Below are 14063 nucleotides of genomic sequence, written 5' to 3' on the forward strand. Positions count from 1 at the left end.
TGGTTCGGCCATCATTATTATTATTATTTAACACTGTTAACTAGTTATTTATAGTTTATAATTTTTACTTATTTTTTTTTTTTTAGAGAGAGAGGAAGGGAGAAGGAAAGAGAAGAAACATGGATCGCTGCCTCCCGCACGCCCCCTCCTGGAGGCCCGCGGGCGGGCAGCCGTACCTGGGTGAGCCTGCGCTTCTCCCCGCTTGGCCCCTTGTGGTTGTGTAGGGTGTAGACGGGGGTGTACAGTACGAAACTGGAGTAGGCCCCACACTCGTCCTCAGTCTCCTGCACGGGGGAGAAATGAGGAGGGATGTCAGAACGCTGCTCGGATGACTGAAGGACGCTCTTGGGTTCCTCAACCAAGTATCCGTCAGACACAGACGTAAATAACAAAACAACACCCGGGCTGCACGCGTAAAGGCTCTAGTTAGAAAAACAGGTCCCCCTGCATTGTTCTGTGTCGTGAATGAACAATTTCCAGAATAATCTCTATTTTGAGTAATTTGAGTCAAAGGCGTACGAGGATCATTCACCCTCCGTCTCGACCATGAAAGTTTTGAGTGGGATTATTGTTCTCCAAAGGTACAATTTCAAAACAGAACAACCGATAAAAAAAATCTGCCGAGATGTAATATGTAATCAAATCAAACATACACACAGACGCATAAATATGCACATACATGCGATATTCGAAGAGACCAGTACTCACCCTCAAACACAAACCTTTGTCAATGAAGGACAAGCGTAGTGTAAAGCAGCTACTATTGGAAAGAGCTCATAGACCAGTGGTTCTCAACCTTCCTCATGCCGCGACCCTTTCATACAGTTCCTCATGTTGTGGGGACCCCCAACCATAAAATTATTTTCGTTGCTACTTCATAACTCATTTTGCTACTGTTATGAATCGTCATGCAAATATCTGATATGCAGGATGTATTTTCATTGTTACAAATTGAACATAATTAAAGCATAGTGATTAATCACAAACACAATATGTAATTATATATTCAATATGTTTTCCGATGGTCTTAGGCGACCCCTGTGAAAGGGTCATTCGACCCCCAAAGGGGTCGCGACCCACAGGTTGAGAACCGCTGTCATAGACCAAAGGAGGGCATTCATGGCTTAATTCTGCACCCCAAATCATCTTTTTAAAAAATCATTAGCTTCACCCGGGCGGCCGGTGTGGCTCAGTGGTTGAGCGTCGACCTATGAACCAGGAGGTCATGGTTCGATTCCCGGTCAAGGCACATGCCCGGGTTGCAGGCTCGATCCCCAGTAGGGGGTGCGCAGGAGGCAGCCGATCGATGACTCCCTCTCATCATTCATGTTTCTCTCCCTCTCTGCCTGTCCCTTCCTCTCTGAAATCAATAAAAATATCTACTTAAAACAAATTTTTTTTTAAATACATAAAAAATGATCGGCTCGCAGCAAAGCATTTTGGGAGGGATAGATATACCAAGGCCATGAACTTTATGGGAACAACACATCCTGTTAGAGCATCTTTGAAGATCTCGGGAGCCCTGTGATAAAATATGCAAGCGATAAAGAGATGGCTCCGCGGGCGCACGCAGGCAGGCGGTTTCCAGGGGGCTTGTTATGAAAAATCCATTCCCGAACACAGGGCTAAGCACACTTCAAAAGTCATTAAAAGCACACATCCCGTGCGACCTGCGAGGTCTGAGCGCCAACCTCTCGCAAGCGGGAGGAGAGGCCCACCTTGTGTTTGAGTTTGCTCTTCACTTCCTTGATGCCCTGCTTGGCGTGGCTTTTTGCCTGGAAAACAAGAATACGAGTGTCGGGCTCGGAACGCTCCTTTGACCACTTGAAGAACGCGTCCCCAAGCCCTGGCCGGTTTGGCTCAGTGGGTAGAGCGTCGGCCTGCAGACTGGGTTCGATTCCCGGTCAGGGCACATGCCTGGGTGGGTTGTGGGCTCGATCCCCAGTGTGGGGCGTGCAGGAGGCAGCCGATCCATGATTCTCTGTCACCACTGATGTTTTTATCTCTCTCCCCCTTTCCCTGCCTCTCTGAAATCAATACAAATACGTTTAAAAATAACATGAGGAGCCATCGGTAGCTTTTATAAATAAAACTAGAGGCCCGATGCAGGAAAATTTGTGCAAGAGTAGGGCTTCTTCCCCCGGCTGCTGGCACTGGTTTCCCTCCAGCACCCAGGAGCCAGGCTGGCTTCTCCCGGGCCACCCGCAGGCACCTAGGAGCCGGCTGGCTTCCCTCCAGCCCCAGCTTCGTCAGGAAGGACATCCGGAATGATGTCCGGAAGACGTCCGGTCTAATTAGCATATGACTCTTTTATTATTATAGATATCCTCTCTATATAATGACACCATTTGAGCACTTGGATTTCTTTTGTTCGGTGTTATTTCTGATTTTTGAACATCGTATTTCAAAGGAAAGTAGGGAACATATGAGACTGACAGGTCTCTCGGCTAAAACCATGCCGTAAAATTTTACCGGTGGGGTTTTTAAGTATCCGATGAAGACTCACGTATTTATACGCCGTCCGCACCGCGGGGGTCGCTCTGGTCATCGCGGAGTTGAACAGGGCGCCTCCTTTCTGCAAAGGAAGCACAGACACTCAGTTCCAAATACGGTCGACCAGATGGCCCTGGAAACAAGCACAGGTGATAGGGTAGAAAAAAAGCTTTCGTCACAGGTCAAACGAAGGCCTACAAAACAGCAACGATGAGAGAGACTCATGGACCCGCTGCCTCCTGCACCCTCGCCCCCACTGCGGATGGAGCCCACAACCCGGGCCTGTGCCCTTGGCCGGGAATCGAACCGTGACCTCCTGGTTCATAGGTCGACGCTCAACCACTGAGCCACGCCAGCTGGGCTCACCTTGGAAGGTGAAGCCTACTGCAGCGATACGGCCAGTAACAGGTCTATATTTAAAGCGTCATAAAAAAAGAAATACGACTGTTCTCACGTTGGTCAATAAAGTCTCGATTTGTGGAAGAGGGGCTTTATATATTTGAAAAAACCGTATTAACAAAAATACTGTACCGGCAAGGGAAAAAGTCCCCCCCAAATCTCACTATTCCACCCAATTCCCTGTTTTGGAATAGAATTCAAGGTGGCAGTGAAATCTTGCTTTTTTCAAAAGAAGCCATCTCTCTCCGGACAAAAGCTTTCCATTGGAAATCGTATTCATAAATACAAGCAAGCTATAAGCATGAAACAAAGATGTTTAAATGTGAGGACAAACACATTGAAAAGACCGCCAATATACTGCATACTTTGGCTGAACATAACCCATAGATAGAGAGTGGAAGGAGAAGAAATTCTGGAAGGCTATCATTACCTTGACCGTATGTACCCATTGCTGATAGGACCTCGGGCTCCCTGGGAGAGGCAGAAATAAGATGTCAGGAATATGTGACCAGAAATAAATCCACGGACCAAAATTTATCAAGAACGAGGACTGCCAGGAATTTAGCAAGCAACTTTTACTTTTCTGCAATGCGGTGGAAGCAGCCATGAAATGCATGAGAAAGAATAAACTGTTCTAATTCTTCGAACAATAATCACTATTTTTAAGCACAGACACTTTTTCTTCACTCACAGATGAAGCCAAGACGTTAAAATATGCTGCCGTCTTCCATTTTTTAATAGTGTCTTCAGAGAGGGAAAAATACCATCTCTCTTTCGAAAGCCAAGATGTCCACATCTTTTAAAAACTGATTTTTCAATGTTTTGTGTCTCTTTTACCTTTTTTTTTTTTTTGCCTCTTTAACACAATCAGGTTCGTTTTAAGATAATATTTCAAGTGGATAAGATAAAAAAAACAGCAACTATAAGCAAATTGAGACATGCAGAGGACCTTGAGAACCAAAAAGATTCTCTATGGATGTTCGATATTCATTTTCATGGACAACAACTTTGATTTCAATGCAATTCAACTGCGGCTCCCGTTGGAAAATAGTCTCGAGTTGAGAACCCAAAGGTGAGAGATTCACGCCAGGAGGCGGCTTCTAGGCCGCTGGTCATCACAGTCACTGGAAAGCTCAGAGGCAGACAAATCCAGTCCTAATAACACCAGTGATCGCATATCCGGCTCCAAAGATGGCCATTTAGTCGATAAAAGGATATCAGAAGCCTCACAGCTCACCGCAAGGCATGCCCTATAGCAGTGATGGCGAACCTTTTGAGCTCGGCGTGTCAGCATTTTGAAAAGCCCTAACTTCACTCTGGTGCCGTGTCTCATATAGAAATTTTTTGATATTTGCAACCATAGTAAAACTTATATTTTTGATATTTATTTTATATATTTAAATGCCTTTTAACAAAGAAAAATCAACCAAAAAATGAGTTCGAGTGTCACCTCTGACACGCGTGTCATGGGTTCGCCATCACTGCCCTATAGCAACTGAGTCAGATTTCATCGGCCTTCCTGGTTGTTTAATTTCTTCAAATATATTTTTTATTGATTTCAGAGAGGAACAGAGAGGAAGAGTGAGAGTGAGAAACATCCATGATGAGAGAGAATCATGGATCGGCTGCCTCCTGCACACCCCACACTGGGGATGGAGCCCACAACCCGGGCATGTGCCCTGACCGGGAATCAAACCGTGACCTCCTGGTTCCTAGGTCGATGCTCAACCACTGAGCCACGCTGGCCGGGCTGCCTTCCGGGTTGTTTAAATGCTTAAGAAAGCAACGTCCCAACAGCTACCCAGCGAGTATCTGGTACACAAAATCCCTAAAACAGTTCATCTTTTTAAAATTGAGACAAAATTGACCCAAATAACATTATATCTATAGCTCACATTCAGCCCTTTCCAATTTTGTTCTCAAATTTTGTTTTTTACCTCCGTGACATTATTGGAGTTGTACTTTTCAACTCTAAAATTGGGCCCAGCCGGTGTGGCTCAGTGGGTTGAGAGTCGACCTATGAACCAGGGGGTCACCGTTCAATTCCCCGGTCGGGGCACGTGCCCGGGTTGCCGGCTCGGTCCCCTGTGTGGGGCGTGCAGGAGGCAGCCGATCGTGATTCTCTCTCATCACGGATGTTTCTATCTCTCTCTCTGCCTCTCCCTTCGTCTCTGAAATCAATAAAAATATATTTTTTAAAAAAAAGAATCTGGAATTATGTGGCGCAGGGCAAACTAGAAGTCCCTAAGAAAACTGCCTAAGATGATAGGAAAACATGGTGTATAATTTAGGTAGAAACCTTTTTTTTTTTTTTTTAAATGTCTAAAGGATGCTTGTCTCTTTAAATTTCCTGCTTTTAAGATCCTAGGCTCCTATTAGCACAAAATTGAAGAGACAAGCACATTATTCTTTGAAAATGTTCTTTTTTAAAGGCTGTTTTTCTCCTTAAAAAATGCATCTGAATGCCAAAAACGAAAGAAAAAAAGAAGGAGAAAAAAAAATCCCCGAGACCTTCTGTTCGAGTAACAGGATTATGGGAAGAATCAGCATTTTTTGAGAAAATTCTTCACATTGTTCCTGTTCATCAAAACAGCGATTTTTCTCACCCTCAAGGACAGAATCTCTCTCTGGTCTGCGCCAAGCCTGTCTCTCCTATGTATCTGTTTAAATTCCAGTCATTTGGAGCGTCTTATCCCCAAACATGCAAATTGGTCTAAATTGCTCGGCGCGGCCAAAAAAATGACACTCAAACTGATGATTAGTTACCGCCCCTTCAAATTCCTCCGCTACCTTCGTCAGCAAGACGGGAACCAGGACTGCCCGGCCGGCGTGGCTCAGTGGCTGAGCGTCGACCTATGAACCAGGAGGTCACGGTTCGATTCCCGGTCAGGGCACGTGCCCGGGTTGCAGGCCGATTCCCAGTGTGGGGCGTGCAGGAGGCAGCCGACCCATGATTCTCTCTCATCACTGATGTTTCTATCTCTCTCCTCCCTTCCTCTCTGAAATCAATTTAAAAAAAAAAATAGATCAAAAAAAGAAGAATCCAAAACCCTTTGCGTTTTTTAAGAACAACGAAGTGGTTGGCACGGAGTCGTACTGAAAATGCAGTCCCCAAGTCAGGTGCCCGCTGGGGACCGCTATCCCCCCATCCTTTTTTCAAACAATAAGACCGACAGTGACATCGGTAGGGACCGCCCCTCCCGTGGGGAAGCCACCAAAGCCACCTGGCCCGGCTCCATCGCCAGGAATGGGGACCCACTCACAATCCATCCACATGAAAGGCTCACGCCCTATTACTGTCACCCATGTCACCCTCCCTCCCAGGGGTGCCGCCAGCCCCACGGGGCACAGAGATAATGAGACGGCAGTTATGTAAATACCCAATCGATGCCTCCAGCAATTTGTCCAGGAGCTGACAATGCTTTGCTTGTCTGAGGTGAAAAGTATAAAAAAAAATAAGTCTTATTTTAACACAAAAGTCCCATTGAAGCTAAATTCCTCCCAGTGAGCAGAGGGGAGCAGGGAGGTGGGGGGCTCTGGGTTCGGCACCTGCATAGTCAAGTCCGCTAAGTTTTTCCCCAAAAAATAAGTGCTTCCAGGGAAATTCTGTGCTTCCCTCGGGCCAAGGCCCACCTCGCTGGGCTCCCTTTACGTCTTTAACGAACGGGTAGACGGCGGCCATGGCTTTTCTGTTTCCGTGCTGCATAAATAGATCTCATTTAAGAGTAAAATTCACCGTGGGGGCATCTTTAGAAGAGTGCTATTTGTCTTTTCACGTCTTTTTAAAAAATATTTTTTTATCCATTTCAGAGAGGAAGGGAGAGGGACAGAGAGCGAGAAACATCCATGATGAGCCCTGGCCGGTGTGGCTCAGTGCACAGAGCGTCAGCCTGCGGGCGGAAGGGTCCCGGGTTCAAGTTCGGTCAAGAGCAGGTCCCTAGGTTGCAGGATTCACCCCTGGCCCTGGTCAGGACGGATGTGCGCGGGAGGCAACCCATCGATGCTGACATCTCTCACATCGATGTTTCTCTCTCTGTGTCTCTCCCCTTCCCTACCACTCTCTCTGAAAAAAAAAAAAATCCATGGGAAAAGATCCTCAGGTGAGGATGAACAACAACAACAAAAGAAGGTCAAGACCTCTACAAAATCGACTCACTGAGCGATCTAGAAGCCACGTGGTTCCAACCTCTCTTTTCAGAGGGCAGGGCCATGTACCCTGTCTGTGGCCTGCTCCCCGGGCAGTAGCATCCCTCGTACATCCGAGCAGACAGCACTAGCCCGGAGGACGGGCAGGGAGAGCCCAGCGCCTGCCTGTCTGTGTGTTTATGTCCAGAAATAGCGGGCGGTGACCCAAACCATCACCCCTTCGGGAGCCCCTCCACCCCAACGCCGCGAGTCACGGGAACAGGCAAAGGAAGTGGATGGGGCAGCCCCTCTGAGATGCCTCTGACACATCACCCGTCCAGGGGGGAACAGCGGGGCATCACGCCGCTGCTGCCAGACAAGGGCAGACGGATCCTCTGGAAGTCGGGTCCTCGCCCGGGACGTCAGCTTTACCTCCAGAAAAGCCCCCGGAGGTGATCTCCTCCTCGAAGGCGTCGGAGAAGCCCTTTCCTGCATTCAGCTTCGCCAGCCGCCCGTCGATGAACTGAAATGGAAGAGAGTCGGATGGGTTCATCGTCATGGCTCTCCTCAGAGTAAAGGCTCACGTATATCAAAGACATGAGCAGCAGACACTCATAGAAACATAATTATGCACACGCACAAATACACACATCTACACTAATAAAAGAGAAATATGTAAATTGGTCATCACTCCGCTACGCCCACCAGTCAATCAGGATGAGTATGCAAATTAACCCAACAAAGATGGCGGTTAATGTGCATACACAGGCGCGGAGCGAAGACTGAAGGTTCCGGCCAAATGAAGACTGAAGATGACTGAAGACTGAAGAGGCTTGTCTTCTCCGCTGCAGCTGGACCAAAGGCCTGGGTCCCAGGTACCGGAGGGAAACCGGTGCCGGCAGCCAGGGGAAGGAAGGCCTATTGTGCAAATCTTCGTGCAACGGGCCTCTAGTATATATATATATGCACACACACAGACACAGGACAAGAAAACGCTCCCAGAATTGCAATAGCCAGTACTCAGGAACTGCTGTTCATTATTTAAATATAAATGCACAGACTAACTTCACAAATGGGAATCAGAATGTGCAGGAGGGCCCGGCGGGCGTGGCTCAGTGGCTGAGTGTCGACCTAGGAACCAGGAGGTCACGGTTCGATTCCCGGTCAGGGCACATGCCCGGGTTGCGGGCTCCATCCCCAGTAGGGGGCGTGCAGGAGGCAGCCGGTCCATGATTCTCTCTCATCATTGATGTTTTTATTTCTCTCTCTCCCCTTCTCTGAAATCAACCAACCAATCAATCAATCAATCAATGTATATACATATGGAAAGTGCAGGAAGAACGATCCAGGCTCTGGGCAGCTTGCTCAGTGCACAGGAGTCTGCACGGAGGCCTGCTGGCCCCTCCCGGTCTCCGTGGCCACAGTATCCGCTCGGGGCGTAGCTGCAAACCTTACATGAACTTAACCTGATGGATGGGCTTCATTGCACAGTCATTGACTCAGGCAGCATCCAACGGGTGTCAGACCCCTGTACCATGGAGATCAAGTTCCTCCAGAAAAACTCAGCACCCTCATCTAACCCATCCTGTCCCGAAGTATAACACAGCAGAGGTGATTCGAACCACTTACCAACAAGTAAGTACACCTCTCTTTTTAAAAAATATACTTGTATCGATTTCAGAGAGGAAGGGAGAGGGAGAGACATAGAAACATCCATGGTGAGAGACTCATCAATCGGCTGCCTCCAGCACGCCCCACACTGGGGATGGAGCCCGCAACCCGGGCATGTGCCCTGACCGGGAATGGAACCGTGACCTCCTGGTTCCTAGGTCGACGCTCACCATCATGGCCGGGCTGTCATGTGTAGAATTATTCATTCCATCCTCCCTTAGGTCAGAGGCAGTCACTTCTAACGCGGGCATCCCTGATCCACAGAATAAATGGCTAATTCGTAAGAAAAGCGATTGAAAGCACTTGCAACATTCGGCCTGCACCCATTCCCAGCCCAGCTTTATCCATCAAGCATCCTTTTGAAAAAACACACACACACACACACAAGGCGAGGCAGAGAGATAAATTTAAAGCGATCCGTCCCCAGCGAAGGCATCCTTTTAAAGGCCTCCACTCGCCTGAAGAGATTAAGACCGCGGGACTTTCTAAAAGGTTTCCATTTCTGTGTTTACTGGAAATAATCCCCCCCTTTTACTTGGAGTGGGTCGGCTCAGGTCTGGAGAGAGATAAATCCCCGACCATCCCCTGATGGCGCGTTTCTGGGGGCGAGTGAGCGCTGGGGGTGACGGCCCTGCCGTGCGACCCAACGGCCATCCATCAGCCGCCTAAACACCTCTGTTATCGCCGACCGGGCCGCCAAGCCCGCCAGGGACGGCCGGACACGGCTCAGCCGCATGCTTCACGAGGATGGGTCTGGGGGCGCGCACCCCCACGTAGTATGAGCGCCCACACAAACACAGGCACCCCCGGGGGGAGCTGGGCCGTGGGCCTCACAGCGGGAATGCTGAAGGGCAAGAGTTCTCCCAACTCCCTTTTTCTATTTTTGCCTCAACAACAGCTTCTTTTCCCCTCCAAGTGGAGTTGGTTCCCGGCCACACACCCCTCTACTAACTCCCTCGCATTTCACAGTGAAAAAAAGAAAAAAAAAAAAGAAAAAGATAAGAACAGGTTTGGCTACCGTGGCACAGAAATAAATTGTGGACGAGAAAACAGCCTGTGTTGGAAAGCGATGGTTTTATGAAGGCCTTAACCTTGGGTAACGGTTAGGAAACACACATCCCTAGGCCCGTGGTCGGCAAACTGCGGCTCGCGAGCCACATGCGGCTCTTTGGCCCCTTGAGTGTGGCTCTTCCTAAGCCTTAGGAGGACCCTAATTAGTGAATAACAGTGTACCTACCTATATAGTTTCAGTTTAAAAAATTTGGCTCTCAAAAGAGATTTCAATCGTTGTACTGTTGATATTTGGCTCTGTGGACTGATGAGTTTGCCGACCACTGGCCTAGGTCATTGGAAGACATGAGTTTTGAAACAGTGACTTGGTATTGAGAGGAATGACAAGAAACACTGCGAATAACAACGAAAGTGCCCGAGACAGCACAGAAAATGAGCCGGCAGTAAGTTTTTAAAGAAATGCTCTAAGATGATGGCGTTTACGTAAATTTTCCTATTTGGCTTTTCAGTCCAGTTCATCAGCCCGAGCACTGAAGGGTCGCACGCTGGTTTGATCCCGGTCAAGGGCACGTACCCGGGTTGCAGGTGCATGTGGGAGGCAACCAATCGATGTGTCTCTCTCTCTCTCCCTTTCTCCCTTCCACTCTCTCTAAAAATCAACAGAAAAAATATCTTCGGGTGAGAATTAAAACTAGTAATAATAAACGCTCAAAAAGATTGTTCAGGGCAGAGGGGGTCCGTGGAGCAGCTCTTTGCAGGCTGGGGAACAGGAAGTCGGGGTGCGCTTTTGTGTGCTAACCTAAAGCACAGAAGCCAACTCCCAGAAGCGACACACTAGACACAACCACACACCCAAACGCGTTTTCAGTCCGGAGGAAAAATGACCGTGTTGCAAAAAATGATCTATTAGCAGCCCCTCTTGGACACGAAGATAACTAAGCTAATAAAATCCACGCCTCGAGAGCTAGAGAAAAAGACCTTTTAAGTGAACCAGAGATCATTCCACAATTTAAAAAAATATTCTAAAAAAACTAAACTACTTTTAAAATATATTCATTTCTTAGGGGTCTCTACATTTCCCTTTCTTCGGGGCTAAAAAAGAACCAGGTAGTCTGATTTAAATATTTCACCTTATAAATGCTCCGTAAACCTTGACAGGTTAGTGAAAACTACGCTAAAGTGTTATAATAAATTAAGTCATCAGCTACTTATGGGCACCTGCGAATGGCGAGAGGTTCGGCCAGTCGCTGGATATATACACACGGCCTGTTGTAACAAGTGGGAACACGCCGGGCCAGTCTCGAGCTTAAATCCAGAGAACGGAATACGTGAAGGAGTAGAAATAGATTGTTATTTTTATTTCCTCGCCAAGATTCAGTGGTCACGTGACAGTTAACCTATCACATGCTAAATTAGACTGCCAGGGCATAATGACCCGCAAAGCATGTGAAGAGTATAAGAAGCCCATTCAGTGCTACTTATTATTAGACCTAATAATTTAAAAGCAGCATTGGTGGGACAATAGCGCCCCCCCAGGAATATCAACAGACAGACATGAAATAATTTTCTCCAGCGCAAAGTCTGTTGAACTTCATGACCATCGGCCCGAAGGATCCATGAATTCAATCATTCAATAAACAGGTAATGGCATGTCTGCTACACACCGGGCACTTTTCTAAGCGCCTGAAATACTGAAAATGAATAAAACAGACCCCAATCCAAGTCTTGGTGATGCTACAACAGCTGGTGGGGGCGGGGGGGGGGCGGGGAGGGATGGAGGGGGAGAGAGAAATAGCAAGAAATAATGTGATCCATTACTTAGTACGTGAGAAGGTGCTGAGTGTTGGGAAATAAACTCAGATTGTGTGGGGGAGACTGGGACTGTGGGGCAGGCACTTTCCATTTCAAATAGTGAGGCTGGGCCCTGGCCGGTGCGGCTCAGTGGACAGACCATCGGCCTGCGGACTGGAGGGTCCCGGGTTCGATTCAGATCCAGGGCACATGCCCGGGTTGCAGGCTCGGTCCCCAGTGTGGGGCGTGCAGGAGGCAGCCGATCCATGATTCTCGCTCATCATGGATGTTTCTCTCTCTCCCTCCCTTCCTTTCTGAAATCAATAAAAATAAATAAAACATAAAAAAATGCGAAAATGCATCCTCGTGCTGCTATTCTTGCGGCTGCAGGGTCTCCATCGCCCGCCTGGGTGACATTACACGTTTACTCCTTTTTCAGGTCGTGAAATATGTGTCGGACGCAGTTGCCGCCTCGCCTCGCCTCCGTTCACGCGGCAGATGTGTTCTCACACCCCCGGAACGGCGCGATCTCCAGCTCCGCTAATGCATGTGCTGATCTCGGCTATAAATTACGTACCGTACATAACCAACTATGTGTTTAAAAAAAAAAAAAAGATGAATAGGAAGGTGTGGAGATTTATCAGAATTTATTGTTATGTTAAAAGCTTTCTAAAATCTCCCCCAAATCTCCAGCGAACATAAAAGGGGAACGTTTGGCTTCTGACCCGTCTCTCTGATCCAGGATCTTATTCAAGTCGGAGAAAGTGGGTCAGAGCACAAAACATAAAGGCTCTGGATCGCAGCAAATTCCCACTCTGCACAGCACGTCCTCACGCGACGACTCCAGGTTTAATATTACGGACACCACGCCCGGCCGGTGTGGCTCCGTGGTTGAGCATCAACCTATGAACCAGGAGGTCAGGGTTCGATTCCCGGTCAGGGCACAGGCCCGGGTTGGGGGCTCGATCCCCAGTGTGGGGCGTGCAGGAGGCAGCCGATCCGTGATTCCCTCTCATCATGGATGCTTCTCTCTCTCTCTCTCTCCCCCTCTCCCTTCCTCCCTGAAATCAATAAAAATATATTTAAAAAGTAAAAAAGGGCAAGAAACCAACACAGGTGCGAGGCTGCTGAGGGACCCCAGGTAAGAGGCCTGGATAGAAAGGCTCGAGCCTCGGGAGGCGGCGGCTAAAGAAAGATGGAGCTGTCAGGGCTGGGGCTTAGGAAGCGGTTTCTGGGACGCCTTCCAAGTCCATTATCTAAAGAGGAGCCGATCCAAATGGAGCCGCTATCACCCGCCCACGTTCTGTTTATTTCACGGTATCGGGGAATGTTCGCGCCGGAAGGTATCTCGAACGCGGTGGCACTGAGGGCTGACTCATGTTACAGGGGCCCCAGGAGGTTAAGGAGTGGACAGACAAGAAAAACAGCCCACGACCGGCGAATCTAGAAACGTTCAAAACCAGGGTTTTTTTCCTTTTTTAAAAAAATATATTTTTATGGAATATATGTATATTCAGAAGGTTTCTCCATTTGCATGTGCTCATTCGAGTCTTTTGCACAATTAGATTGGATATGATTCTTTACTGACACATAGAAGTTGTTTGTTTTTTTATATTCTAGATTCTAAATTCTTGGATGGTTCACAAGTATTGCAAATATGGTGTCTTTTTTTTTAATATATTTTATTGATTTTTTACAGAGAGGAAGGGAGAGGGATAGAGAGTTAGAAACATCGATGAGAGAGAAACATCGATCAGCTGCCTCCTGCACACTCCCCACTGGGGATGTGCCCGCAACCAAGGTACATGCCCTTGACTGGAATCAAACCTGGGACCCTTCAGTCTGCAGGCCGACGCTCTATCCACTGAGCCAAACTGGTTAGGGCAAATATGGTGTCTTTTAATGGCCAAAAGTTTTTTATTTCAATGGACTCAAAGGTGTTAGCTATTCGTTTATGTCTTAGGAAACGTGTTTCTATCTTCAAAGTAGTGAACATGTCAGTTTGGCCCGGCCAGTGTGGCTCAGTGGTTGAGCATAAAAAAAAATTCCATTCTGGCCGGCGTGGCTCAGTGGTTGAGCGTTGACCTATGAACCAGGAGGTCACGGTTGGATTCCCAGTCAGGGCACATGCCCGGGTTGCGGGCTCCATCCCCAGTGGGGGGCGTGCAGGAGGCAGCCGATCCATGGTTCTCTCTCATCATGGATGTTTCTCTCCCTCTCCTTTCCTCTCTGAAATCAATAAAAACACATTTAGAAGAAAAAAAAAGATTCCAATCAAACTTTGACTGGGGCGTTCTGATTTGAAAACTTTAAAAAAAGGATTTTTTTTCCACCTTATTTTTATTTGTTCTCAGTTGAATGGCTTGAGTCTCGCTTTCATCTACCCTGTTTGTATTTTGAGGGTCAAATGCAGCAACTCCCCAAACTAACAAGAACAACAACAAAAAAATGCCGAGGAGGGGTGAGGCCCACGACTCTGATATGAACACTTTTTCCTTGGTGGGCTTGACAAGGGCTGTAACGAAACACAGGCTATTCGTAACGCGGACGAAACGTAAAGTCTGACACCCCCG

The 14063-nt window shown here is 47.8% G+C and overlaps 1 protein-coding gene across 1 annotated transcript in view; it reads right to left on the reverse strand.

Moving 5' to 3' along the window:
* DENND1B (DENN domain containing 1B) overlaps nt 1-14063 on the reverse strand; it is a gene marked incomplete at its 5' end in the record, with an annotated part of 86697 nt that overhangs the window by 11928 nt on the left and 60706 nt on the right. Inside the window, 5 exon segments of the mRNA XM_023746072.1 lie at nt 177-284; nt 1719-1775; nt 2507-2575; nt 3323-3363; nt 7450-7540. Of these exon segments, the coding sequence (XP_023601840.1) occupies nt 177-284; nt 1719-1775; nt 2507-2575; nt 3323-3363; nt 7450-7540 (366 nt within the window).

The sequence above is a fragment of the Myotis lucifugus genome, unplaced genomic scaffold (assembly GCF_000147115.1).
Source record: "Myotis lucifugus unplaced genomic scaffold, Myoluc2.0 scaffold_625, whole genome shotgun sequence".
NCBI lineage: Eukaryota > Metazoa > Chordata > Mammalia > Chiroptera > Vespertilionidae > Myotis > Myotis lucifugus.